The sequence below is a fragment of the Apiospora aurea genome (assembly GCF_038362705.1).
Source record: "Apiospora aurea strain CBS 24483 chromosome Unknown utg000002l_segment0_segment0, whole genome shotgun sequence".
NCBI lineage: Eukaryota > Fungi > Ascomycota > Sordariomycetes > Amphisphaeriales > Apiosporaceae > Apiospora > Apiospora aurea.
In genome coordinates, this window is record NW_027117389.1 from 3,468,085 (window position 1) to 3,493,947 (window position 25,863).

General features: G+C 54.0%; 10 protein-coding genes across 10 annotated transcripts; 8 read left to right on the plus strand and 2 right to left on the minus strand.

The window, feature by feature from the left end:
• Positions 1-421: 421 nt before the first annotated feature.
• PG986_003430 (uncharacterized protein) lies at positions 422-859 on the plus strand (the record flags this gene model as incomplete). Its single annotated transcript, XM_066839652.1, has 1 exon — positions 422-859. The coding sequence occupies one exon, from the start codon at positions 422-424 to the stop codon at positions 857-859; it is 438 nt and encodes a 145-aa protein (XP_066704716.1).
• Positions 860-1,875: 1,016 nt separating this feature from the next.
• On the minus strand, positions 1,876-3,592 carry PG986_003431 (uncharacterized protein; the record flags this gene model as incomplete). The annotated part of the gene is made up of 2 exons (XM_066839653.1): positions 1,876-1,925; positions 2,026-3,592. 2 exons carry the CDS (start codon positions 3,590-3,592, stop codon positions 1,876-1,878), a joined length of 1,617 nt encoding a protein of 538 aa, XP_066704717.1.
• Positions 3,593-5,370: 1,778 nt separating this feature from the next.
• On the plus strand, positions 5,371-6,520 carry PG986_003432 (Elongation of fatty acids protein 2; the record flags this gene model as incomplete). Its single annotated transcript, XM_066839654.1, has 3 exons — positions 5,371-5,769; positions 5,839-6,121; positions 6,216-6,520. 3 exons carry the CDS (start codon positions 5,371-5,373, stop codon positions 6,518-6,520), a joined length of 987 nt encoding a protein of 328 aa, XP_066704718.1.
• Positions 6,521-9,232: 2,712 nt separating this feature from the next.
• On the plus strand, positions 9,233-10,384 carry PG986_003433 (uncharacterized protein; the record flags this gene model as incomplete). The annotated part of the gene is made up of 2 exons (XM_066839655.1): positions 9,233-9,451; positions 9,512-10,384. The coding sequence occupies 2 exons, from the start codon at positions 9,233-9,235 to the stop codon at positions 10,382-10,384; spliced, it is 1,092 nt and encodes a 363-aa protein (XP_066704719.1).
• Positions 10,385-13,264: 2,880 nt separating this feature from the next.
• On the plus strand, positions 13,265-15,604 carry PG986_003434 (uncharacterized protein; the record flags this gene model as incomplete). Its single annotated transcript, XM_066839656.1, has 3 exons — positions 13,265-14,035; positions 14,087-14,473; positions 14,534-15,604. 3 exons carry the CDS (start codon positions 13,265-13,267, stop codon positions 15,602-15,604), a joined length of 2,229 nt encoding a protein of 742 aa, XP_066704720.1.
• A 700-nt stretch (positions 15,605-16,304) lies between these two features.
• Positions 16,305-17,368, plus strand: PG986_003435 (transcription elongation factor s-ii; the record flags this gene model as incomplete). Its single annotated transcript, XM_066839657.1, has 3 exons — positions 16,305-16,439; positions 16,542-17,285; positions 17,360-17,368. 3 exons carry the CDS (start codon positions 16,305-16,307, stop codon positions 17,366-17,368), a joined length of 888 nt encoding a protein of 295 aa, XP_066704721.1.
• A 398-nt stretch (positions 17,369-17,766) lies between these two features.
• PG986_003436 (tryptophan synthase beta subunit-like PLP-dependent enzyme) lies at positions 17,767-19,131 on the minus strand (the record flags this gene model as incomplete). Its single annotated transcript, XM_066839658.1, has 1 exon — positions 17,767-19,131. One exon carries the CDS (start codon positions 19,129-19,131, stop codon positions 17,767-17,769), a length of 1,365 nt encoding a protein of 454 aa, XP_066704722.1.
• A 567-nt stretch (positions 19,132-19,698) lies between these two features.
• On the plus strand, positions 19,699-21,324 carry PG986_003437 (uncharacterized protein; the record flags this gene model as incomplete). The annotated part of the gene is made up of 1 exon (XM_066839659.1): positions 19,699-21,324. The coding sequence occupies one exon, from the start codon at positions 19,699-19,701 to the stop codon at positions 21,322-21,324; it is 1,626 nt and encodes a 541-aa protein (XP_066704723.1).
• A 1,051-nt stretch (positions 21,325-22,375) lies between these two features.
• Positions 22,376-23,181, plus strand: PG986_003438 (uncharacterized protein; the record flags this gene model as incomplete). Its single annotated transcript, XM_066839660.1, has 2 exons — positions 22,376-22,598; positions 22,706-23,181. 2 exons carry the CDS (start codon positions 22,376-22,378, stop codon positions 23,179-23,181), a joined length of 699 nt encoding a protein of 232 aa, XP_066704724.1.
• A 538-nt stretch (positions 23,182-23,719) lies between these two features.
• PG986_003439 (Palmitoyltransferase) lies at positions 23,720-25,446 on the plus strand (the record flags this gene model as incomplete). The annotated part of the gene is made up of 2 exons (XM_066839661.1): positions 23,720-23,818; positions 23,872-25,446. The coding sequence occupies 2 exons, from the start codon at positions 23,720-23,722 to the stop codon at positions 25,444-25,446; spliced, it is 1,674 nt and encodes a 557-aa protein (XP_066704725.1).
• Positions 25,447-25,863: the final 417 nt, after the last annotated feature.

The following is a 25,863-nucleotide window of genomic DNA, read 5'->3' on the forward strand; positions in this document are numbered from 1 at the left end:
GAGCCCGCAGGTGTCATTCTTCTAGCAGCCCCTATTCCAATCTAAAAGCAACAAAAACGGAACGGCTCAGTCTGGCGTAACCGGGACGGCTCGACCTAATATCTCAATCTTCCTACGAGAAGAAGTAAGTAGCCATGGAAACATTGACGCACATGGCAACTATTTGGATCTTCACATGGGCGTCGTTAGCTCCAGATCTGTTCCACCGTTCAGCTCCCCGAGAGATGACAATCGCTTCAAAACCGGTCCGCAAACCTCCCCATTCTTGACTGTGCTTCCCCGTTGTCTCTATCGAAACACGCAGACACTTACATACACCACTCGAGGCCCGATTTCTCTCTGAAGAGGTTTCATTCTTCTCACTATTAACCGAATTAATTCACACATCCCAAATCAAATCCACACTCTTTCTACAGCCACGATGCGTGTCAGCGCTCTCCTCCTCACTTTCGCGACTGCGGCCACCAGTCTGCCCCTCCTCGGACTCGAGAAGGTGGTCAAGGAAGTCGAGCAGCTGGGCGGGGACGGCGGTCTCATCAACGTGTCCCCCAACGTGAGCCCCAAAGTCGGTCTCAGCAACGACGGTTCCTGCACGGGCCTTGGTGTCTCTGCGTGTGACCCCATCAATGTCGGAGGAACCCAGAACTCCAACAACAGCAACAACAACAGCAAGGAGAAGACCTCCAACACCACCCCGACCCCATCGGGCCAAAGCGGCAGCGGCGGTGGCCTCATCAACTTATCTCCCGTCGTCTCTCCTGACCTTGACGTGTCCAACGACAACAGCTGCCTTGGCCTCGGCATCTCCGTCTGCGACCCCATCAATGTCAAGGGAACACAGAACTCTCACAACTCCTGAATGGAAGGGTCAGACCTATCAGCATCGCCCCGAAAGCTGGAACCGTCTTGCCTTTAGCCGCCGCTGTATCATTTTATTATTGGATTGACTGGGCGTAGGACCTGGATCGCCTCTTCACTTTGGTTGACAAGAAAGCATTAATTGGGTCCGTCCAACCCACACCATGTCGCTTCCTTCGCCGAGACGTAGGGGGGCTCTCTTGCACATTCCATAGATCGAACGAGAACTCTAATTCCTCAATCCGTTTCTTTCGGCATATTTCTTCCTTGGTCATTATGTGAATAGCCTCTTCATGTGTTGCAGCATTCGATCGTAGTAACATTTCGAATCACCGTATTGTTCTGTGTAATGTTTGGCTAGCGAAGCTGACCTTGTTGCGGGTTACATGTGTGTTGGAAGTATTAACGAAGCAGTGCTATATCATTTAAGGGGATACATTTCAGCTCTTTAGAATGTCGGATAGTTGTTTGAAGGACTGAAGATCATAATCTTCATGATCACCACGATGTCCATGTTCTGTACAGTGCGAGAAAACAGTTCATAATCTGAGCAAGACCTACCAGATATGTGTATCGCCCGCTGCATGTAGACGGTTAGTAAATAATATTGACTTTTACCGGCTGGACAGCCGCCTGTTCCGCAAATGTAATATGCAGATGTCAACGGCAAGATTGAATACTAACTGTGTTTGGACCAGGACCTCGTGAAACCCATAACTACCCAGGTAATGGGATTTGTCTCAAAATCTCGTTAATGACTCTGGACTCGTACACATAGAGAACATGTTCGATGCCCCCTGCTGGAAAACTCAATTATTGCCCCCTAGCCCAAGGAAATGCAATATGTGGTGTACCAAGAAAGACAAACTTAAAAGTGACGCCACACTATGAACCAATAAGTAAGATGTCTTTAATCCCCTGAAAATTCCCCGAAGCGTCAGACAAAATTTCAATTATTTCTATCTTCAATGTACTGTGAAAGCCACTCCCATGAGGCAATGCCACATATACGGCCAACTATATCGCCGTGACCTTGACGGTAACGCCATCTCGAGGACGAAGTACCACTGTGAAATTGAGTATTAGCTTTTGGTCTCCAAATCGGTCTTAGAAGGAGGGGGGCCGTGGGTGAGACTGCAGATAGAAGCTTGCGGAAGAAGAACTTACGCCTCCACATCTTGAGGGATTCGGGGTCCTCCACGTTGCCGTCGCGCTTGAACTCGTACATGCTGAGCACGCAGCACAAGAGGATCTTCATCTCCGTCTCGGCGAACTTGCGGCCGATGCAGCCGCGGGGGCCCTGCAGGAAGGTCATGAAGGCGTTGGCGGTGTAGGACTCGGGCAGGTCGTCCCAGCGGTCGGGGTCGAACTCGTCGGCCGTCTTGCCCCAGTACTCGGGCATGCGGTTGATGGTGTTGGCCAGCACGTAGAGAGTGGTGCCGGCGGGGACCTTGTAGCCGGCCAGCACGTCGTCGGCGATGGCCTCGCGCACCGTCATGGGGATGGGCGGGATGTAGCGCAGCGACTCGCGGCACACGTTGTCCAGGAAGGGCAGCTTGTCGGCGTCGGCGTTGATGATCTGCTCGGGGTCGAAGCGGGCCTGCTTGTCGAAGAGGAAGGGCATGTGGTCCTTGATCTCCTCGCGCAGGCGCGACTGGATGACGGGGTGAGTGGACAGAAGGTGGATAGTCCAGGCAACACCCGTCGCGGTTGTATCGTGGCCAGCTCCCAAAAATGTCATGATCTGGTCGCGCATCGTCTCAATGGACAGGCCGGGCTCGCCCTGGTCCTTCAGCTTCTTGTTATCCCTGGCAATGAGAGACAGGATATCCTTGCCACCAGTGTTGTTCTCGGCCTGTTCCATCTTCTCTGTGACGATTTCGGTCGCCTTGTCCAGAATGATGCTGCGAGATGTCTGTACATCCTGATTCATCTTGGACGGAATGGCCTTGCTGGCCGGGATGAAGGCTTGCAGACCGTGCATGACGCGGGAGGCAATGTCGAAGGCAAAGACAAGGCGGTAGGCCTCACGGATAGGAGTCTCGGGAAACTCGAGAGAGTTGATCTCGTATCCGAAGCCGGCCTTGCCAATCATGTCGAGCGTGGTTCGGTTCAGCCACTCGAGGACTTCGAATGACTTGGTCGTGACGCCCTCCGCCGTCATCTCGTCCCTCCAGCACTTCGCGAGCAGGAGCGACTTCTCCCAGAAGACAGGGGTGAGGGCGCGGATGGACTGGATGGAGAAGCCAGGAGCCAACGACTTGCGTTGGTGGATGTGCTCTGCGCCTTCGGCCAGCAGGACTCCCTCGCCGAGAATGCGGACCATCCAGAGCTTCGCGCGCAGAGGCTTGGGGTAGTTGTAGGGATTCCGGACGGTCATGTGCTTCAGCGCATCGTCATCCGCGACGGACAGACGCTCGGAGCCGAAGGGGAAGAAGTAGCGAATGATTGGGCCATGTGCTTTGTGCCATCTTCGCTGCGGCACGCCGCACTCTTCGGTGATGATGTTGAAGAACTGGCCCCAGAGGGGAAAGCCGGTTACGGTAGGCACATGCCTCAGCTCTGAGATGTAGAATGGGTATATCCAACTGCACCACAGGACGGCGTACAGAGGGATGACGGCGGCGCAAGCCTTGGCGACGGTGGAAAAGATAGGGAGCTCGGCATGCTTAGCCCAAGCAATCGAGGCAGCTCCGGCAGCTGCCACGACAGTGTTCAGGGTGACTTTAGACATGGTAATGCCTTGACTTAGAATGGAAATGCCAGGTGCAGTAGGGTTAGACGAGACAATAACAGAAGGTAGGGAGTAAGGAAAAGTGAAGTCCGTGAGTGTTGTTATATCTATGAATGGGTAAGAAGCGGGAAGTGGTTGTGATGTTGCAGCCAAGACTGGGACTGATCGGCAAGAAAGCAGTTTTATAGGCATGTCAGCCAGATGTCCCTTCACAATCTCCCCTCGCTGCTCACGAACCCCCGAATGTCGCGCAGGGAAATCAAGCCAAGGGTATTGGAGGCTCCACTGAAACCTGAACTCTGCATCATGAAGATGTTCATCACAACGCGATAGCCTTCGGGAGCTGGCCTGCTGTGGTCTGACTGGTCAGCCATGAGAAGAGACACCAAGTTAGCAAAGTTCGGGTGCTATACGAGGAGCTGACTGGCCGCCCCCTTCCCCCACTCGCGCCTGGCTTCGGGGGGGCCTTGTGAAGACGATCTTTGCGGGTAGTGCTCTAGAACGACGAAAATCTCAGACATCACAAATTGGGAAAGCAGTCAGTGATGCAGGGTCAACGTACGGTTGGCCTTGTCGAATCTCAGGCAAGGGAGCCCCCTGCCAATCACTTCTCCTCGGGAGGTGGAACAGGGTGCACCATTGTCAGCCTCAGTATACCTGTCTATCGGACAAGCAGGGAATACCCGGGTAGTCCGGCATCCACCCGAATTACTTGGCTCCAAGAAGAAGCAAAGAACATGATGTTGCTGATACCCCTACCACTACTATCACCATTGGAAGCCTTCCACTGGCCCCCTACTCAACGGTATGGCTGTGACGTCAACCCTTCACCGTTACTACTTCCAGTGCATGCCGGGTTGGGCGTCCTGTCATTTCGGCCTAATAGTGCTTAGCAGGACGGTTGAAGGTACTAGAGGGCGTTGGTAGAGGTGAAGACTAGGGGAAGCCACCGATGATTGCTTCAGCGCGGGAGGAGCATCTCGGGCTGGTGGTGTAGGAGGTGACTCGGAGCCAGTGCCGGAGCTGAGCCGGCGAGTATGGAGAAGTACAGGGGGGACGCCATTACGGTTTGGGACTATACTCAAGCTGAGGTTGGGATCGGCAACCACACAATGTCTTGGTGATAAGTAAGTTAGAGATTGGTCTGCCCGCGGGTCCCAATTGAGTGGTTACACACCAGCTCTGGCCGCTGCCAAGGCGCATCTTCCCACCCTGCGCCAATCACAGAACGATCGGCAATTTCTCCCGCTGTATCACCCTGGTTATTGCGAGTAGACACACGTTCGACTGCACCTATCAGCCGCAGGTGGAGGTGTCGTCAACACGCAAACCCTGTGCGAATCATTGCATAGGAGGCACCCCCACCTCCTTCCCTAGCCAGCACCATTGTTCGCATACGGCAACTCCACCATCACCCGCATCTCTGGCTAGGATGCAAAAGGGCTGGCACGAGTGACCGAAGGGGAAGGAGATCGACATTGGGAACTACCCAAGCCATCTACGCGACTGGGGCGGCGGCAGTTAGCCGATGAACTCAAGGAGCCCATTCACTGTACCCGAATTAGGCGAGACCAAACATCTGAGCCCTCTGTGGTATGGCATGCCATTCATGGGTTCTCGAACGCCGGGTGCCTTTGGAGTGCATATATCTTTCCGTGCTCCTCGCATGATGATTTGAGACCTACCATTAATCGTCCTCATCTCTTATCTCGTCGACAATCCCTCAGTGTCCGAGTATCTTTTCTTATCCTGCATCAGTTCAAAGTTGTTGCTTCATCATGTCTATGGACGGCTCTTTCCACATCGCCACGTCGGGTGTTATCCCGTTGGTCCCTTGGAAGGCGTTTGACCATGTATGGACCTCTGTCATGGGCTACCCTGCAGACGAGTTCCGCTTCGTCGAAGGCAAGACGGCCTTTTCGACCTGGCCCGAGGTCGTCAGCATGATCGTCCTCTATGTCACAGTCGTCTTTGGCGGACGCGAGTTCATGCGCAACCGTCAACCCCTCAAGCTGAACGGCTTGTTCAAAATCCACAACCTGTTTCTGACCCTGCTGAGCGGCGGTCTTCTTGTCCTGTTCATCGAGCAGCTGGCTCCTCAACTCTGGAGAGATGGCCTGTACGAGAACATCTGCGGTGCGAATGGCTGGACCAAGCCTCTCGTGACCCTTTACTACGTGAGTCTCCGACAAGCGACAAGGTGGCGCTCTGGGCCACGGGGACATGCTTCTAACAAACATATATAGTTGAACTACCTCACGAAATACATCGAACTGATCGACACCGTTTTCCTAATGGTCAAGAAGAAGCCTCTGACGTTTCTTCACACCTACCACCACCCCGCGACTGCCCTGCTCTGCTTTACTCAGCTGGCTGGCAACACCTCGGTTTCCTGGGTGCCCATCACCCTGAACCTGACGGTCCATGTGGTCATGTACTGGTACTACTTCCAAAGTGCTCGCGGCGTCAAGGTCTGGTGGAAGGAGTGGATCACCAGACTCCAGATCGCGCAATTCATTATCGACCTCGGTAAGTGACTTGGTCGACACCCCAAGAGCCTTCCCAGCAGCTTGGGTATACCGAAAGCTTAAAGATGCCCGGTACTAACTAAGTTGCCCGACAGGTTTCATCTACTTCGCATGCTGGGACTACTATGCTAGCGCCCATGCCCCTTGGTTGCCGCACGTTGGCCGTTGCGCCGGCAAGCCCCTCGCGGCTGTGATGGGATGCGTCATCCTCAGCTCTTACTTGGTGCTCTTCGTCATGTTCTACATCGCAACCTACCGCAAGGTCTCCCGGCGCAAGACCCAGGCCGGCGTGCCTCAGGACTGCAAGACCAACGTCTCCACCATGAAGGAGAGCGCCCACAAGGTGGCCGACAGCGTCAGCGGTGTCACTCACGGACGCACGCTGCTGGCCGAGAAATGAATTAAGGCGGACTTCTCGAAAAGGCGGTACGGCACAGCCTGACAGGCCCTTTCTCTTACTCCCGTCTGTGCTTGGTTCTTTCAACCGACTGACAGTTGCATACCAACCATACTCACATCGCGACCAATATCAATAAATCGATGATTTTCTTTTGTCACTCAATAGAAACTACTTATATATGTACTTTCCTTTTCAGCATGTCATGGCGAAATACGGGATATTGGAATAGTTTGGTTGAGGGGTGCTTTTTTCTGGGTTGAAGTTCAAATAGCACTAATAAACTTGCAAACGAGCAAAACTCCACGCGACCTATGACTGTCGATGTTGTGACCCCAAATAAGCAATAACCCGCCTCAATCAATGCCAGTCATCTTACCTTAGGTACCTAGGTACATAAACATGCATGCAGATGTGGATACGGATGCAAATTATTTTTTTGGCACCTGCGTTCTTTCTTCTTTCCTCGTGGCCTGTTCTCCGTGCATTGCGACTCCCGAATACTGATTTATCATTAAAAAAATCAAAAGAAGTTGGGGTGACGTTGATTCACGCTCGAGGGAAAAAGCCCCCTGTCCCTGATCGGGCTTGCACTTGGCTTGCTAGCGGCGGGAGCGACGACAGGGATCCATTTTGAATTTTGGACGTGCCGCTACGGGTTCCGCCCTTGCGCCTCCATCCCCCATCTCATTGATTGCAGCATGGCCTTAACCTTACAGTAGCTCAGCCAGATCGTCAAATCGACGGTAGTGGCTTCCTAACCAATCTGGCAATTCGGATCTTTAGCGAAGCCTGCAAGCGCCTCCAGTCCTGAACCCTGTCCCTGATCCCTCCCCTTGCTCGCTCTTGGCAAACGCTAGAAGCAACAACAGCACAACCACCGCTGCTAACTCGGCCATGATTTTAATCACATCGACAACCAGCCCAGTGCGCATCTCAAATCGGGGTATTTCTCCCGCCAGGAAGGGTCCTTTCGCTGCCTAACATGCATATGAGCGTGTGGCGGTATTGGTCAGCGCTTTAGCCCCTTCTCCATCCTGCCTATCTTCCAAGGTCTTCAAGCCCGCCATCTTCTGTCATCATCAGTGTCATGTCTACGTACGTACACGGAGTTCCTCCGGACACCCTCCACATGTGGTTGTTCAGCTCTACACGGGACGGGGTTCTATTCTCGTCTGTAATGTCCGCCCGCGCTGCCATAGCTAGAGTCCGACATCTGAGTCATCATCAGCATGTTTCGGACGCACCCCAAGCCTGTCGCCACTGGGGAACTGGCCTGGGTATTAAGCTCCACCACAATGATATGGGGAAAACACCAAGGCGATCTTCCTTTTACGCTAGGGAAGATGGCTCAGCTGATATGCCGAGAACTAGCCCCCCCATTCACGACCCAGTCGTGGGTGATGTGACGTTACGCCGCAAATACCTCTGCGGCTGTCAGCAACATTGTCACAGCTCCCCGGGTGGAGAGCACAGCAAACCTCCGTCTAAGGATAAAGCCATGCTCGACGCCTGACCAGCCGTGCCAATGCAGTCAGCGGCGTTCGCGGGTAACAAGGCCCTTTGTCTAGAAGCCGTCTAATTGGTGGCCCTTGACACCCACCGAAGACAACACCCACTTCGTTCATTAGCTTCGCTGTATCCCACCAGATAACAAGAGTTCCGTGCCAACGGGACCTCGAGAGTTTCGGTCCCCATGACCCGGCTGGCTGTTTACTATGGCCCGAGTGGAAGGCTTAACTGGGCTTACCTGTTCGAGGACGCCACCGATGAAGATTGACATCAAGTCCCACGCCTTGGAGCCTGTTACCAGGTCCGCCGGGCCTTGCTTTCACCAGTGGGCGCTACGAGGGGAACCCCAAACGCACTTACAAAGAGAATACCAAGCGGTTTTCGGGCCTTTTTCCCTCCAATCCATGTATCGGGGTGTGTTCCCAATGGCATGTAACGGCTCAAGAGATGAAAGGAAGGCAAGTAAACCTATTGAAGCATGTTCCGCTGCCAATGAACGGTGTGACTCTTGAATTCTGTTTCAGGCTCAAGGGGGCATCTGCACGTACCTTCTATCCTGACAGCTATTTTGGTTCCCGAATACAGACAAGATCAGCGTCAAGTCAAGATGGCCCAGACATGTGCCCGTTAATACCATAGCACGATCACCGGTACATACTCTCCGGTATACCAAAGGCCGCTACCTGTCGATCTTTGCCACATCCGATGGTTGTCTCCCAACAGGTCAACTGGTGTATTCATTGCTCGGATCCTGCTAATCAAAGACGCTCCAGGCGGATCCAGGCGGCCCTCGACATCGAATTCTTGGACAAATGGTTTCAACCGAAGGCCTAGTCTGCCTCGAAGACTCTTCCTTGTAAATACTCAAGTGGCTTTGGACCTTGTGGAGATTTACGACTGATCGTGTCACAAAGTCATCGCAGTCGTGAAGATTCTCGGTCCATTAAAGCTTCGCCTAATTATATCATTCTTTCAGCCATACTGTCGATTGGGCTTCTTACACGATTCTTAGTATCTTACACTTTCTCCTTAGTCTCCAACCTGCCTTCCTTACAACGTCTATAATACAGCAGCAGCATCGGCACTGCGATACAACAAGCATCACCGGTATCATATATCTCCAGTACATCTACGACACCGACACTAGTAACTTAATCATTTCATATTTCGTTCTCGCAAAGATCTGGGTATTCCAAAGTCAACATGTCAACCACACTTCTCTTCGGCTCCATCAACGACAGCCATGAGACGGTGTATGGTGCACTCCGACCACCAGTCAGGCATCTATCCGAAGCTGATGCCCCTCTGTCGCTTTCTATCACACAATTAATTCAATCGCACCTCTCCTGGTCGACACTGTGGTTCTTGCTGCTATGCACTTTCATTGCATTCAACCACAAGAACATGCCCTTTATGTGGCATGTAAGTAGCGAAGCCATATTCGTCTCCCTTGAATCTTAACTAATCACGAACTTCCAAAAGATGCGCATAGTGAACGCGTTTCGATTTGTTTGCCGCTCACAGCGCCCACGGGTTGCTTTGGGGCCGGCGCACATATTCCAGCCGCTGATTACCTCCTCGACAGCCCAGCTGATGGAAATTGATTTCAACTTGCACAAGACAAACTCTTCTTACTTCTCCGACTTGGACATTGCGCGAGGTCATCTTGTCTGCACCTTATTCTCGGAAGCTATTGCGTACATGCGTGGGGGTACAACGGCATGGAGTAGCTCTGCTTCTAGGAAGCCAATGTTCGGATTTGCTCTGGGTGCTACGAGCTGCAGCTTCAAGAAGGAGATCAAGCCGTACGAGGAGTATGAAATGTGGTCCAAAATTCTCTCCTGGGACGAGAAATGGATCTACATTGCTACTCACTTCGTACGCAAAGGTGCTGCGAAGCCCAAGTCCTATTCCCTCTACCCTCAGCAAAACAGAGGCACTGCTTCAGAGGAAGAAACGTACGACGAGACTGCCGTTGATACCAACAAAGCAATCTTTGCTACTGCGATCAGCAAATGTGTTTTTAAGTCGGGCCGCAAGACCGTTGCTCCTGAACTTATGATGCAGATTGCTGGCCTGCTGCCGACCCCTCCTTCTGGTACTGCCAATGAGAAGAGGAGTGCCGAGGAACTGGATGAGGTATCACGTACGCTCCTCAAGGTTGAACAGCAGCGGCAACATGGACTCAAGACTGCACGAATGCTTGGTCCTGAGAGCCAAGCAACACTGGAGTCGGAGTTCCATGGTAACGACACCGATGTTTCCCTGGGTCGTCACAGTGATGGCTCGGGCGTTGCGGGTGTCGTCACTACACTCCTGCAGCTCGCTCATCTACGCCGGTCTCAACTCCTGTAAATCCATGGCAACCTTATGTCGGGTGCGATTCTTCGCCAAAGGACACACTCATTCAAAATACTTTCAGTTTCTTGATTTGATTATCTATGTTCATTGCAAAGGCGTTGTTGGATTCGGACGGCCATAATCACCACATGAGGCCCATCCCCGGGAGGGAGGTTTCCTTTCCACGAAGATACCATACATTATGCATCAGTAGTCCGCAGGCTAGTTTTGGATACAATTTCCCCGCTCGTTATATCGTATAGACCATATCAATAAAAGCTCACATATAGTGTGTACGCGGATAGAAGCAGTCGATGCAGCTTGACTTGATTCTCAACGTCCCTCACCATAGCAAGGCGACACTGACACTCAGAGTAAAGGCTGTGAAGTGAGAGGACCAATCTGAATCAGCAGGCATACGATAGTCTAGTGCAACAGAATCATACGCGCTTGGATAGTCGAATCCATTCAAATTACCAAGTATCAGAAATTTACATACCAATCATCAGTTTCTTTCCTTGGTTAACCCCCGTCTCGGCACACGCGGCTTCTTTGATAGACACGACGAATCCTGCCACAAACTTAAGAGAAGAGAGTTCAGTCCCCGACTGTCTCAGAAATCAAACCCTGCTGGTACATGATTTATTACGTCTCGAGCTGGAAGGACCCGCCGTGCTGGGCCAGCCCTCGCTGTCTCGGAGATGTCTCCTCCTCCGTCCACACAGCTACCCACCCACCCACACGCACACTCACAATTACGATACGAGATAGGAGAGGGGTGAAAGACCAATCCCGAGGCCGCTTTAGTGCGAGTATTGACTTGCCGGGAGAGCAGACCCTCTCGCCCATGCATGTCAGCATCCATTGAACTCTAAATGGGGGGCGGGGGCGACTTTACCAAAGAATGCGTCTGTGTTAGTGTGCGTATGTATGTGGTTCAACAATGGAAGAAGGCTTGGAACATGGAAGAACACATCTGGGGTCTGCAGGCATCCACACCAGCAGTCCGCAGTGGAAATCTGCCTCTGCTGGTGACAAGAATGGATACATGTAGTGACTGGCGAATAGCCGGACATCCGACTCCACACACGCATGTAGACTTGATATCCAATGTATGCAGTCCTGGCAGAATTCATGTACCTATGCTGGGATATGTTGCGTACTACAAGCAATTCCATGCAGACAGGGGACTAGACAGACGCGTGCAACGGAGGCCCAGTTCGTCTGAGCCTGGGTCTACCTACCACAAATCAGAGCATAGGCACAAGCTTCTGGCGGATTACCTGCCGGGTTCTGGGGGAAACTAGCAAACTACGTATGTATGGATATCGAGATGATGGGATGGAAGGGCCAGGAACTGTGAAGTATCTAGGGTTAGAAGAGTCGGGTGGGAAAAGACTCCGTCCTGCCGGTAACTCACCAAGCTATCGGTCGTGGGGATCCTGCACTACGAAATCCTCCTCGCGCCAATCCTTTCCCGGGCCGCTCTGCAAGGACCTTTGTTCGACGCATGCGGGAAAGCGTCATCTTGGGAACTCTACAGGGGCCCTGTCGTCCCGTCCGTCACCTTAACACGTTGCGCTAGTATCCATATGGCATTCAGCTGCTATTAGATGTACATAACAACATCGCAACCCGTCTACTAGATCGTTGAGACCTGAGATACCGTACGTAGCTGGGCACACTTAACCGAGCTCTATCATGTAATTGGATCGCCCAGCTTATCGGCCCTTGTCCACACCTTAAACACGCCAACGCCCACACGAGGCGCCGCTGGCGAGCCCATACCGGACAAGCGACGATGCCTTTTCGTGGACCGGTGGGGAGGTGGCGCCGCTGGCGCACCCCCTACGGTGTATCTGGGGAGGTGGCTTCGGCAGTGACATGGCCCAATACCCCCACCGGCAAGGTGAGCACTAGAATCAGACACCGTCATCATAACGCAAACCCACGGTCCAGATAGCCAAGGGACGGGTCCCCGAGGTTGTCCAAAAATCTGCTACAATGCATGTTGGTGCAATAGTCAGACAGCTAGTCCCGATCGTTCAACCCGGTACGTGGCAGGAGATGAGGAAAGGAAACAATAGTAATAATAGTATGAAACGTGATCGACGTATTCGTCATTTCCTAACCCGCGGTTGGTTTTTCTTTTCCGAGTTACCCAGTATCTATCCCAAAATACTTGCCAGCAAAGCACGGGTCCCCATGTGGAAGGTAAACAGATCGACAGACGAGCACATCATTGACCCAACTTGACCCAGGCAAAGTATGTTGGGGGAGATTGGAGCGAGACTTCCTCTTGCCTGAAGGGCAGAGCTGACCAGTGCAGGCGATTCCTCCGGACAGCCTCAGCTGAACACCCACCAAGTCCTTCAGAGTCGTACGACTCATACGCTACCCTCGGGGGTCCTGAAAGACGACTTTCCGTTTCTGCTATATCTGGTATATACGCTGGCCGCTGAGCTGTTGTACTAAAGGCTGGGGGGGGCATTCTCTTTCCCCGAGATCATCTTCCCTATTGGTACAACGTGTTTGTGTCGCCCGGTACATGTCCCAGAACAATTTAGTGGGTGGGCATCGCCAAGTTTGGGTACGTAACCCTGATCGAGATCAGTCCACGTCAGGTACCAAAGTTTGATTATGCTTGCGCAGTTGTCCACCCGATGCTAATGTGTGTGCAATAGTTCCCCTGCAGGAAATCTTGCTTTGCCGCGAGGCAGCAGTGCACAGGACGTTCCTTTTCCCGCAGTAACCTGGACTATTCGCGCAGTGACGTGAACCGCACATGCAGTATTGTTGGTCTCCGAGGGTACGCGACACGCATCCGGGCCAATCCCCTGTGGCTACTTACATGAGAGTGGTGGCTTCAACAAAACGGAAGCTCTTTTGGGGAAAATGTCCACGTTCGAACCCATCAACCCAGGAACCACACGCAAGAAGATGGCAGCACCGGGGCAGCGTGGGACAGAATGGCCCTTGAGGCCATCGCCGTCCTCCAACGACCAACCAGGCTCTGATGCAGACGAGGCCGGTCAAGCTTCGCCAGCTTGTGACGACTCCCGCCTGTCAGTCGACCTCGACGACCCTTCACTTTCCCCAATGTCCAACCACCATGGGCATCATGACTCTATTACCGACAGTGACCACTTCAAGAGCATGCATAGGCACTCTAGATGTTTTTCCACGACGACATCCGAGAGGCCGCTGTCCTTCAATCCCGACGAGCCTGAACCGCAGCTGGATGTACCAGAGTCGGCACATGGCAAAGACGAAACGAAAAGGCGGTCCCGATTCTCGCTCGACACTGACCGCTTTAGTGTTCTTTCTGATATCCTGTTGATGTACTCGCCCGGATTGAGCCGCTTGGCATCAGACAGCAGCCAAGAAAACCGCCATCTGAAAAACAGAGACCGGAGGCTCCAGGTTCTCACCCCAATCAGCGAGCAACGGCACCCTGGAAAGATCGGAGCGCGGCTGAGCAGAAATACTGTACCATGGGAACCGTCCTTTGAGGAAAACCGAGATGCGGATCGTGTGGACAAAAGCCTCCGGGACGCTCTCGAAAGCAGTAACCACGAAGTCAAAGGGTGGTCGTTGGCTCTCCTCATCATTGGATTGAGCTTGGTGGTGTTCTTGATCTCAATTGACAGGACAATCATCACGACTGTAAGTGACTTGCTTGGCCAAAGCCTGATGGACATACGCTGATTCTTGTAGGCAATCCCGTATATCACGGCCGAGTTCCACAGCACGCCGGATATAGGATGGTATGGCGCATCGTACCTGTTGACCTCATGTGCCTTTCAGCCGGTATTCGGCCGTGTTTTCACATCATTCCATATCAAGTGGTCTTACATGCTCGCCATGTTCATGTTCCTGCTCGGATCGTTAATATCGGGGTTAGCGCCAAACTCCATGACTCTCATCATCGGCCGAGCTGTGGCTGGGTTTGGGAGCGCCGGTATCCTCACCGGGAGTTTTGTTATCATTGCTACGGGTGTGCCGCTCAAATCACGCCCGATTTACTCGTCGATAGTAGGGCTGATGTTCGGTGTTGGCGCAACCGTTGGCCCGTTGGTTGGCGGTGTCTTCACCGACCTTGCGGTATGTGCCAGAATCTCCTGCTAACGTGTTCGAATGCAACTAATCATGTCGATTGCCCAGACATGGAGATGGTGTTTTTATATCAACCTTCCCCCTGGGGCGGTCACCCTCATCGTCATGGCACTGGTTTTCCACCCAGCTCCTCAGAACCACCTGCACCGTCCCTTTGTCGAACGCCTCATTGATTTAGACATTATTGGAAATTTTATCCTCTTGTCGACGTCGGTCATGCTGTTTCTGGCACTCGAGTTCACCACCACAGGTGACTCCTGGGGCAGCGCAAAGATTATTGGCCTGTTCAGCGGATTCGGAGCGGGTATTCTGGCTTTTGCCACCTGGCAGTGGTGGAAACAAGACGGCGCATTAATCCCACCCAGTATTGTGATGCAGCGAACCGTGGCTGCGGCCTGCCTGTCAGGCTTCTTTATGTACGGTGCCTTGCTTATCCACACCTATTTCCTGCCCATTTGGTTCCAAGCGGTTTGGGGGTACACGGCCATTCAGTCGGGCGTTGGCATGATCCCTTATTTCGTGGCAAATGCGCTCTTCTCTCTTTTTTCTGGGATCTTCGTCTCCAAGGTTGGCTATTTCACCCCGCCAGCCATCTTGGGCAGCGTCATTTATATAGTAGGCTGCGGCCTGTTTACTCTGTTCCACCCCGACATGAGCACCGGCATGTGGATAGGCTTGCAGATACTCGCCTCTGGTGGCTTCGGCATGTCCATTCAGCAGGGGTTCACCGCCGTCCAGACCGTCCTCTCCAAGGACGACATAGCTGTGGGCACGGCATCCGTAGTGGCAGCACAGTCTCTGGGCGGCGCCATATTCATATCGGTCGGCAACAACGTCTTCCAGGCGCGCCTCCGGTCCATCATCGCAGCCGACAACAACCTCGACGGTATCGACGTTGACGCCGTTATCGCCGCTGGAACGACGGCGTTCCGACACCTCGTGCCCCCGAACGAGTTGACTCGGCTCATCCTGGATTACAACGGGGCGCTCCAGACGGTATTTCTTGTTGCTGTTCCCCTTGCAAGCTTGGCCTTGGTCGCAAATTGCTGCCTCGAGTGGAACTCAGTCAAAGGCAAGGCGCCTTCGACGTCCGAGGGGAGCGAGAAGGGAGAAAGCTGAGTTAGGTAATGATGACGACCGGAGAATGCAAATACCATGTTCATAATAAATATCTCAAGTCCCAATTGAAACGAACTATATGTATTTTTCTTATTGAATGACACCTCGCTTCGCCAGCGGGTTTTCGTGTGCAATGTTTGACAATTGCCATCACAATGCAGTGCAATCAAAGTTGGGCTCAGTGGCTTCCTTCCGAAGAAGTCGTCCAAGGCGCAGCGAATTGTGAGGATTCCGGATTGGATTACTAATCGGCATCGGTGTCCGTCGTCCCTTCCACCTTCCGACCTGCCGACCAATTCACGTCCGTGCACGGGCCACCCAGCCTGGCGTACGTGGGTCCCCATCATTGCCTTATTTGCCCGTCGCAAGACTTGGTTGATGATTGCTGGATGCTATTCCATTATTCAGGCTGCATTGTTGCCGCATGCGGGCAATGATCAAACACAGCTGCACTTTCGCCTCACCTTGATTCTGCTACCAATATTCCAGTTGTTTTTTCTCACTGCTGCTTGGTGGTCTTCAGGTCATCTTGCATTGCTGGAAACTTCTAGTCCGCCTTTTCGGGCAGCTTCAATAGGTGCCATTAAATTGAGGACCATTGTCACCCGCATCCATCGAAAGGAAGGCTGCAACAACATTCCTCTCTTTCTACACCGAGGCTACAACCACGGTATTTCGATCGCTTTGCGGAACATTCAAAATGTTGGACGCACGCGAAGTCGCGAATCGCGTCAAGGCCCTTCAGGGCTCAATCGGCAAGAGTGAGCCTGCCGACATAATGTCCCAAATAGAGACATTGAAGAAGGAGGTTGCTCCGACTGAAGAGATGCTACGAGTAGGTCATCATCCTTCTTTTACCCTTATGCAACCCTCGTTTTGAATCACCCTCAACAAGTGCGCACCTTCCAAGATGGCTCGTTAACATAGACACTTGCAGACTACCAAGGCTGGTCTGCTCATGGGCAAACTCCGACAGAATGCGAACAAAGATATCGCGCGCGCCGCCACCGAAGTTGTTGCCAAGTGGAAGAAGTGTGTCGAGCAAGAGAAGGCCGCTAAGAAGGGCAAAGCATCCGCCTCACCTGTTCCCAAGCCTGCGTCGCCTGCGCCCAAGCCCGCCGCCGGCACCAAGAAGAAGTTCGAAGGCGATCCTGAGAAGCGCAAGTTCCAGGATGACGGTGTAGATGTCAAGCGCACGGGCTCCGCAACCCGCGACAACTGTATCGGTCTCATCTACAACGGTCTTGCCTACCGATCCACCGAGCCCGTCGATTCTGTTCTGCAGCGCGCCATCGAAGTGGAGAATGCGGCCTTCAAGGCCTTCCACGGCGAGTCGAAAGAGTACAAGGAGAAGATAAGGTCCTTGTTCCAGAACTTGAAGGTCAAGTCCAATGCCGACCTCGGCAAAGGCGTCATGTCTGGTGAAATCATCGCGGAAAAGTTCGTTCGCATGTCGAGCCAAGAGCTGATGTCGGCCGAGATGCGCAAGCAGAACGCGCTGCTTGAGGAAGAGAACATGAAGAAGGCGCAGATTCCCATCGCTGAGAAGAGTATGAGTGAATCGCTGGAGTGCGGCAAGTGTAAGAAGCGTATGGTGGCATACAGCCAAGCCCAGACACGCAGTGCTGATGAACCTATGACAACCTTCTGCGAGTGTATGAACTGCCGCCACCGATGGAAGGTAAGTTTTATCCTACTTCTGGATGTCGTTTGTCGAAGCCTCTATACACAAATATTGACAACAGTGCACTGTAGTTCTCTTGAGCTTTCCCACTTTATGCAGCCTGCAAGTCGGACCGGGCCTGGATCACAGATTTGGGATCCGGCTATGTGGGAAATTTCCTTGGACGTTGCACATTTCCCTCTAGGGTTGCGAACAGACAGCATTGGCTGGCGGGGCGTTACGAGTTTTGATTGGAGATGCTCAACGGTATGAGGTGTCTACAGAATGGCGTACGATAGAAGGATACTCCTTCTCTACATTTGTTTGCTATTAGTCTTTCATGCAGGTTTGGCAACTCCCTAATTCATGCGGTGTGAAATCGATCATGAGCATTCTGGTTGGTGACGCTTTAGAGACTGTAATATAGATCCTGGTGTAAACAAGCTCGAGCTTCAGGGCCCGAAGGGCCGAATCAATGGACCGGCGTATGCTTGTCATCTTAATGCTTGATGCCTAGTAGCTGGAAGAGGTTGTCGTGATTGGTCTCATCTTCAAGACCCATTTCACCAACGCACTTCCAGAATTTGCTCAAGTGCCTGGTCCCCGAATCACATATGATGGTGACGACTTGGCTACCCTTGGGCAGAGTCATAGCGGCAGTCACGGCCGCTACACAATTGACAGCAGTGCTGCTGCCTGTGAAGATGCCGTCATGTTCCACCAGCCAGCGTGCCATCTTGCAGGCCTGCTCGTCCGTGACCTTGACCGCGTCGTCAATAAGGTCTCGCCCGGCCTCGAAGTTCTCGGTGATTCGGTTGATGCCCACGCCCTCCACGATCGTGTCCACCTGCTGCCGCCGTCTTGTGCCTTCTTTCTCCGTGTTCGAGTACATGACGCCGTGCCGCACCTTGTTGTAGAGCCCGCTGCCCTGCGGGTCGGCCAGCACCACCTTCAGGCCCGCCAGCTTGGCCTCGTCCTTCAGGTACCGCGCCACGCCCGAGAGGGTGCCGCCCGTGCCGGCGCCTGCGACGAAGGCGTCGACCTGGCCGCCCGTCTGGAAGTAGATCTCGGGGCCCGTGGTCTTGAAGTGCGCCTGGTAGTTGGCTTGCGACTCGAATTGGTCGGCGAAGAAGCCCCGGCTCTCAGTCTCTTGAGACTCGGTGTGCTCGCGCGCGCGCCGGCGCGCCAGGTTCACAAAGTGGTCCGGCGACGTGATGGGTGCCGGGCGCACCCGCTCCACCGTCGCGCCCAGGTGGTGCAGCAGGTCCGACTTCTCGGTCGCCTGGTCGTCGGGCATGCAGATGTGCGCCTTGTAGCCCTTGGCGCGCGCGAGGGCCGCGATGGAGATGCCGGTGCTGCCGACGGTGCCCTCGTAGATGGTGTCGCCGCGGCCGGGGACCAGCAGGCCGGCCTCCTCGGCGGCCTGGATCATGTTGAGCGCGACGCGGTCCTTGGGGCTGTTGCCAGCGCCGTTCAGGAACTCGGCCTTGGCCAGGATGACGCGGCCCGTGGCATCGGACAGGCTCTTGATCTCGACGAGCGGCGTGTTGCCGATGCAGCCCTCGATGCCCTCGACTATGCCGGCCGTCGGGGGCAGGGGCCCGGATTGGGCGCTGCCTCTCTTCCCCTCATTGTCCTCGAGCTCCACGGGACCCCAGAAAAGACTTGATCTCCGCCTGGCCGCGTCCACGTCGGTCGTTGTCTGTGCCCGGCGTGCCCGGCGTGCCCGGTTCTTCCCCTGCTGGAAACGGCTCTCAAGATCGGGGTATAAATCTTTGAATCCCAAGGTCAGGAGGATTCCTGATGTAAAAGCCACGGCAACTGCCGCGGAGCCGTATGCTTTTGGATGATTGCTTAAAGACATGGCCTTAGTACGTCACCATGATTTCCATCTCACAATATTTATGAATTTCGGGTTTCTTCAAACATAATTGGCTAAGTTGTGAGGAGTGTGTGGCAGACGAGGAAGACTTATTGAAGCCGTTATAGGTGAAACCGTCCCAACAGTGAAAACACTTTCTTCATGCTATGGATGTCTGCCCAATAAACTACACGCCCACCCATGTTTTTGCCCTACGAGGGAGCTACAGCAGCTACCTACATATGTCATCGCAGCTCTTCAATTCGATTCGCCAATGGCTAGCACACATTTGGGTATGTACTTCTTACCAGTACAGGCCTGGAGGCTGGAGCTTTTGGCATTTAGCGCCAACTGCCAGCAGGAGTTAGCAGAGGGAGCTCGGGCCTGGCAGGCGCTTTTCCGACCTGCTGCACACCTGCTAGGTTAGAATGCAGCAAAAGTTGAGAGCACACGAGCTTCAGGTTGTTGTCGCCGCTCGATTTGGAGCCATATTCTTGACAACTCCCCTCGCCCGGAGTGGCAAGCAACCCCTGTGCAGGAAGCCCTACGAATACCAATAGCTAGCTAGCTATGGATTCCCCCATAGTAACGCAGCTCTTCCGCCAGCTGTTTCGCCACCGGGGCTGCAACTCGCAACGCAACCTCGTGGCCTTGAGCTCGTGCATCCAGCATGGCCGTCGCGTGCAGCAGCAGAAGCGGTCCATGGCGATGAGGCACACCACCCGCGGTGCCAAACCTTCCCAGCGGACAAACGAAAGCGACTGGCAACAGCGGACCGAGCTTTTCTCCCATGACATGACCGAGGAGTACAAGGCGTTCCCGACGGTGACAGCCAACGAGCTTCGGACACGGACGGAGAGGCCCCGGAGAGTCAAGATGTTGATGCGAGATTTCGTCGAAGGTTGGTTCCCTCTCTGCTCTCCTCTTTTTCTTCCTCGCATGCACCTGCCTGTCCATGCGGGTGGTTTCGAACAACGGGCTAATGCGGCGGACGATGCAGACAGCTTATACAACCCCCACTACGGTTACTTCTCGAAGCAAGCCGTGATCTTCACGCCGGGCAAGCCCTTCGACTTCCCGGCGCTCCGCGATGAGCCCGAGTTCTACGCTGAGCTCGGCCAGCGTTATACCGAGTTCGAGGATGAGCTCGACTCGAAGCTCCCCGCGCCCAACGATACGCGACAGCTGTGGCACACTCCCACAGAAATGTTTCGGCCCTATTATGGCGAGGCCATCGCCCGTTACCTGATGTCCAACTATATCATGACATCCTACCCCTATCATGACCTGATTATCTACGAAATGGGTGCCGGAAGAGGTACCCTGATGATGAACATCCTGGACTATATCCGCTCCGTCGAACCATCCGTCTACGACAGGGTGAAATACAAGATCATCGAGATCAGTCCGGCCCTGGCCACGATCCAGAACTCACAGCTGTTGGCGACTGCCGCCAGTCGTGGTCATTCTGACAAGGTCGAGATCATCAACCGATCTGTTTTCGATTGGGAGGAGCGGGTCCCGTCGCCCTGTTTCTTCATCGCCCTCGAAGTCTTCGACAACTTTGCGCATGATGTCATACGCTATGACCTAAACACGGAAGAGCCCATGCAAGGGATGGTACTCATTACGGAAAACAACGACTTCTACGAGTTCTACGAGCCTGTACTTGACCCGCTAGCCGCCCGATTCCTGCGTGTCCGTCACGCGGCTACTGGGGGTCGATATCCCGTTCCCTACAGCAACAGCAAGTTGATTCGCAAGCTCAAGCAGCAAATCCCCTTTGCGCCCAACCTGAGTGACCCCGAATATATTCCGACGAGATGTATGCAGTTTTTCGATATCCTGGAGAAGTACTTCCCCGCCCACAGGCTAGTCACCAGTGATTTCCATACCTTGCCCGACGCAATCAAGGGGTTGAACAGCCCCGTCGTGCAGACGCGATATGAGCGTCGTATGGTACCTGTGTCGACGCCCCTCGTCCACCAGGGCTACTTTGATATCCTGTTCCCGACCGACTTCAGGATTATCGAAGCCATGTACGGAGTCATTACAGGAAAGCTGACACGGGTCTTCTCACATGAGGACTTCATGCGTTCATGGGCCTATGTGGAGGATACCGAGGTGCAGAGCGGCGAGAACCCGCTGCTGAGCTGGTACAAAAATGCCAGCGTCATGGTTACCGTGTCAAACTAAATGAGTTCATGTATAAACTACTACTCACTGCTGTATACATACAACTTTGAAAAGCTACTTGTAGGCTCTGGCATGACATCTATCAAACGTTCCTCTTACAAGAAATAGGTGTATTTATCGACACAGTTTTAACAATCACTTTGGACATACTGAGATGCAACCATTGCCCGAGTAATGTTGCCCGTCATACCTCTGAGCGTACCCGTAATAGTTTTTTAGAATCTCACTACACGAGCAATGCGAGTACTGGGGGCGATGATACCTAAACTCGGCCGTAGAGGGGACTTACTGGATGCTCGAATCACACCACTGGTCCCGAGGATAGGCCTCCTCATCGTACATAGGGTCGTGGCACGGTGGCCCATGGGGACGGTTGCGATGAGGCGTCTTCCGACGGCCAGCAAGTGTCCCCAGGAAAGCATTTGTAGGTCACTCCGACGTCTCCTGCCAAATCCTACCCCGTATTTGGTCAGCAGGACAGTACAAGCGTAACCCCATCCGAAGGATCAGTCAGTAACGGCATGCCTCTAGCACAATAGAACATGGTCAAATGTTATTTTGGCCGTCCTGTACCGAGGGCTGTTTGTCTTTATCCAATTGTAGCAGATCTGGACCTCAAAGTACAAGTCACCAGTGCAACAAAGCTTTGGTGCATCTTACAACTATTCAAACTGCCCATGGCAGGATGTGTTTCTCCATTGGCGTCAGTATGATCTTGCGAGGTAGGTTTGCCTAATAGTTGTTGGGTGGTCGTGGACTTGGCGTGCGTGTAAGTGAGTCCTGAATTAATAATAATAATGGAGCCGATTTCTGGTCAATTAACGCGTTAACGCGACTTTTGTCGCGGGGCTCAGCGCGTATGTACCGTGCAGATGTTCATCACCACCCGTTATCTGTAAGTGGAATTGGCTATTCAAATGCCACCATCTCAGCTTCTTACCTCTCTCTCTTCATACCATACATCCCATTTCTCAATAGACCTCACTGGATTCGAATATTTATTGCGTCAGTAGCCCATTGGTCGCATATCCACTTCTTTGGAACCGCCACTATGGTTGTCATCAAGCGTAAACGGTCGGAGTCGGAGCTCTCTGTCTCGCCTTCCAGTGCCTGCTCCTTCAACAACTCGCCGATGCGACCCGACTCCGGCGCATTCCAGTTCGATTTGATGAAATCTTCGCTGCACCTCTCACCTCACAAGTCGTCTGGTTATCTGCACAGCCGGACCATGAAGAGGTTCCGCGATTCGCGGCCGTCGCAACATGAAGTCCACGGTAAGCCAGGGCCCCTTTTCCTTTCCCTTGTTACTTCCAAGGAGAAGAGGTTTGCATTTCTCGAAATACCAGAAACTAATGATGTTGTTGTTTTTCCTCCGATGCAGAGCGAACACTTAACATGCTCTACAATGCCCAGAAGCAACAGCCCCACGACGACGTCCACATGCAGACCACGCCGATGCAAATACAGCCGACTGCCGTGCAGCACCCGCACCACCAGCAACCGGCGCAGGCTTCGTTGCACAACTTTTGGAACCTGCCGAATGCCGGTACGGCACCGGCGACATTCAACAACGGCATGGAGACGTCCATTGCCACCCCTGCCATAGACGAGCCGACCGACTGCGAGGACTGCGGACAAGCGCTGCACGACGCAATGGACGGGGATGCCATGGAAACAGACGGCGCCGCGGACTCGAGGTGTGGCGCGTGCGGAAAGCATGTCTGCTCGCATTGCTCCATCACCAACCTGGGCGAGCAGAGGAGGTGCCTTGGGTGTGCCGGGAAGAATGTGTGGGTTGGCGGCGTTGGCTGGACGCCTCACCCGGGTGCCGGTGGTATCTCTCAATTCTTCAGCTGAGGGAGTGTGTGTGTGTGTGTGTCTTCGTATTCCACGACGGCGTCACGCAGTGCCGTATGCCAGTTGGCTGTGGTTCATGACGCCGATTTGCTTGGGTTTATGGTGTTTGTATTAGCGGGCATTGGCGTTCCGGGCAGCATTCTTGCAAGCATGAAGGCGTTTGAGCTTGGTCTAGAGTATAGACGTGTAGACGTGTTATGATCTATAGGTAGGATATACATCCTGATCCCACAGGACACGCCTGAACCAGGAGGTCAAAGAATAATTGCAATGGAACTATCCCCAATTTAACGTATTGGTATGTACACAATGGGATGCTTACAAGCTTCCGAGTCGATGCTGCCCCAGCTCCCTCCATCGGTCAGGGAAGGGGACGCTTTAGCGGGCGGGACAATTTGTATTAGGCCCATAATTTCCGCGTCGTATAGAAGCCTCGCTGCAGCTGAACACAACAACCTCGTTTTTGGTTGAACAGCTCAAATCAAGTATAAACTTACCGTGACCCGACCACGCGGATGGCCTCCGAATCTGTTTCATAATGGCCTTTCTCGTCGGCAGTACAGCGCCGCTCTCTGTGCAGCGGCTTGCCGTCCCGACCGTCTGCCTGCTGATCGCCTTTCTGGGCTACGGCTCGCAGGTGCTGTTTAGTCGGTCGCCCGACCTGGAACCCGGTCCTCTCACGCCCCCCAGACCTATGCCTTCAACATTCTGCTGCTATGTCTCTGGTGGACATACTACAGGGCCTGTACCGTCGACCCGGGCCGCTACACCTTCCCGCCCTCGATAGCGAAACCGAACCATTCCGATGACGAGGGCGAGGGCGAGAAGACAGGCACGCATGGTACAAAAGCAGCACCAGGCGGCGGAAATGACGGCTCGGCGATGGGCAGCAAGAAGGGAGGGAGATCGCAGAAGAGGTGCAAGAAGTGCCGCTTGCCCAAGCCCCCGCGCTCGCACCACTGCCGCATCTGCGGCCGCTGCATCCCCAAGATGGACCACCACTGCCCCTGGACCTCCAACTGCGTCTCGCTGCAGACCTTCCCGCACTTCCTGCGCTTCCTCCTCTACACCAACGTGTCGCTGTGGACCCTTCTCTACTTCGTCTTCCAGCGCTTCCACGCCCTCTGGGCCAACCGCCACCTGCCCGCCTACCTGGGCCCGACGCTGCCGCAGCTGATCTGGGTGACCGTGTTCGGGCTCGTCGGCCTGGGCACCAGCCTCGCCCTCGGCATCCTCCTGGCGACCACGCTGCAGGGCTGGCTCTTCAACACCACCATGATCGAGGGCTGGGAGATCGAGCGGCACGACGCCCTGCTCGAGCGCCGCCGCGGCGCCTTCGGCGACGGCGGCGGCGGCGGCAGCAACTACGACGGCGACGACGGCTACTGGGAGACGCGCCGCGACGCCGACGACCCGGCCCTGCTGCGCCTCGACCCCGTCGAGTTCCCCTACGACGTCGGCATCTTCGCCAACATGGCGCAGGCCATGGGCACCGTCAACGTGCTGCTGTGGTTCTTACCGTTCGCGTCGGGGCCGCGCGTCGCCCCCTTTCCGTCCTCTTCTCCTTCTTCTTCTTCTTCGTCGGCCGCCACTACCACTGCCAACGACAGGAACGAAGGGGCCGACACCACGGGCTGGGAGTACGAGGAGAACGGCCTCAACGACGACGAGGGCATGTGGCCGCCGCCCGACCCGGCCAAGATGCGGCACTCGCGCGCGTGGAACGAGAAGCGCCGGCGCGAGCTCGCGGCCGAGCGCGAGGCGTACGATCGGAACGCCCGGGGAGGCGCTGCCAACAATAACAGCGCGGACGACGTGCGGGCGTTCCGACGGCGGCAGGAGATGGACATGCGGCGGCGTTGGCAGCAAGGCGGCGGCGGCGGCGGCAGTAGCGCGCATCAAGAGGCGGGCCGGATCCTCGGTGAGCTGGAGGAGGTCGACGGCGGGGGCTACGAGTTCGTCGACGACGACCGCTACAGCTACGACAACTACGAAGGCCAAGACCAGGACCAGGAAGATCGGCCGCCGCATCTCGGCGGCGGCGGGATCGTCGTGGACGAGGGCAAGTCCGGGTGGGTCAATGCCGACGGCGAGCAGCTGGGCGACTACGGCGTTGACGAGGATGCCGAGTTTGACGACGATGACGATTTACTGGTTGATCCCGTTGACGACGAAGGAGAAGAATCACATGAAGATGACGACGTGCCCCTGGCCGAGTTGATCCGGCGTCGCAAAGTCTTGACCAAAGACGGCGCAGACACATGAAGACGGTAGATGGACATATATACATGTATATATAAAGAAAAATGAATAAATCATGTGCAACTGATCAATCGACAAATGAGTAAAATATCAAAATGTTTCCTAATCAATACTGTCTGTCTATAAAGCTACAGCCTGAAATGCTCGAATTGAAGAATAGGGGCTGAAGCACCCACCAACGCCGCCCCCTTTCCCTGCCATCTTCAAACTGGTCGAAATTGTATATAATCTATAGGGAATCCGGTAAAGGCAACGCCCTCGTCCTACGAATCTTTTCGTTTTGCATGACGAGGCAATTGTTGCTTTTCGTTCTTTCCTTCTTCTCCTCCTCGAATAGAAAGAATAGCAAAAGTTCCTGCCCAAAAAAAAGTCAGGGGTTCAAGTAAAGTGCCGCGCAACCTTTCTAATACTTTTTCCATG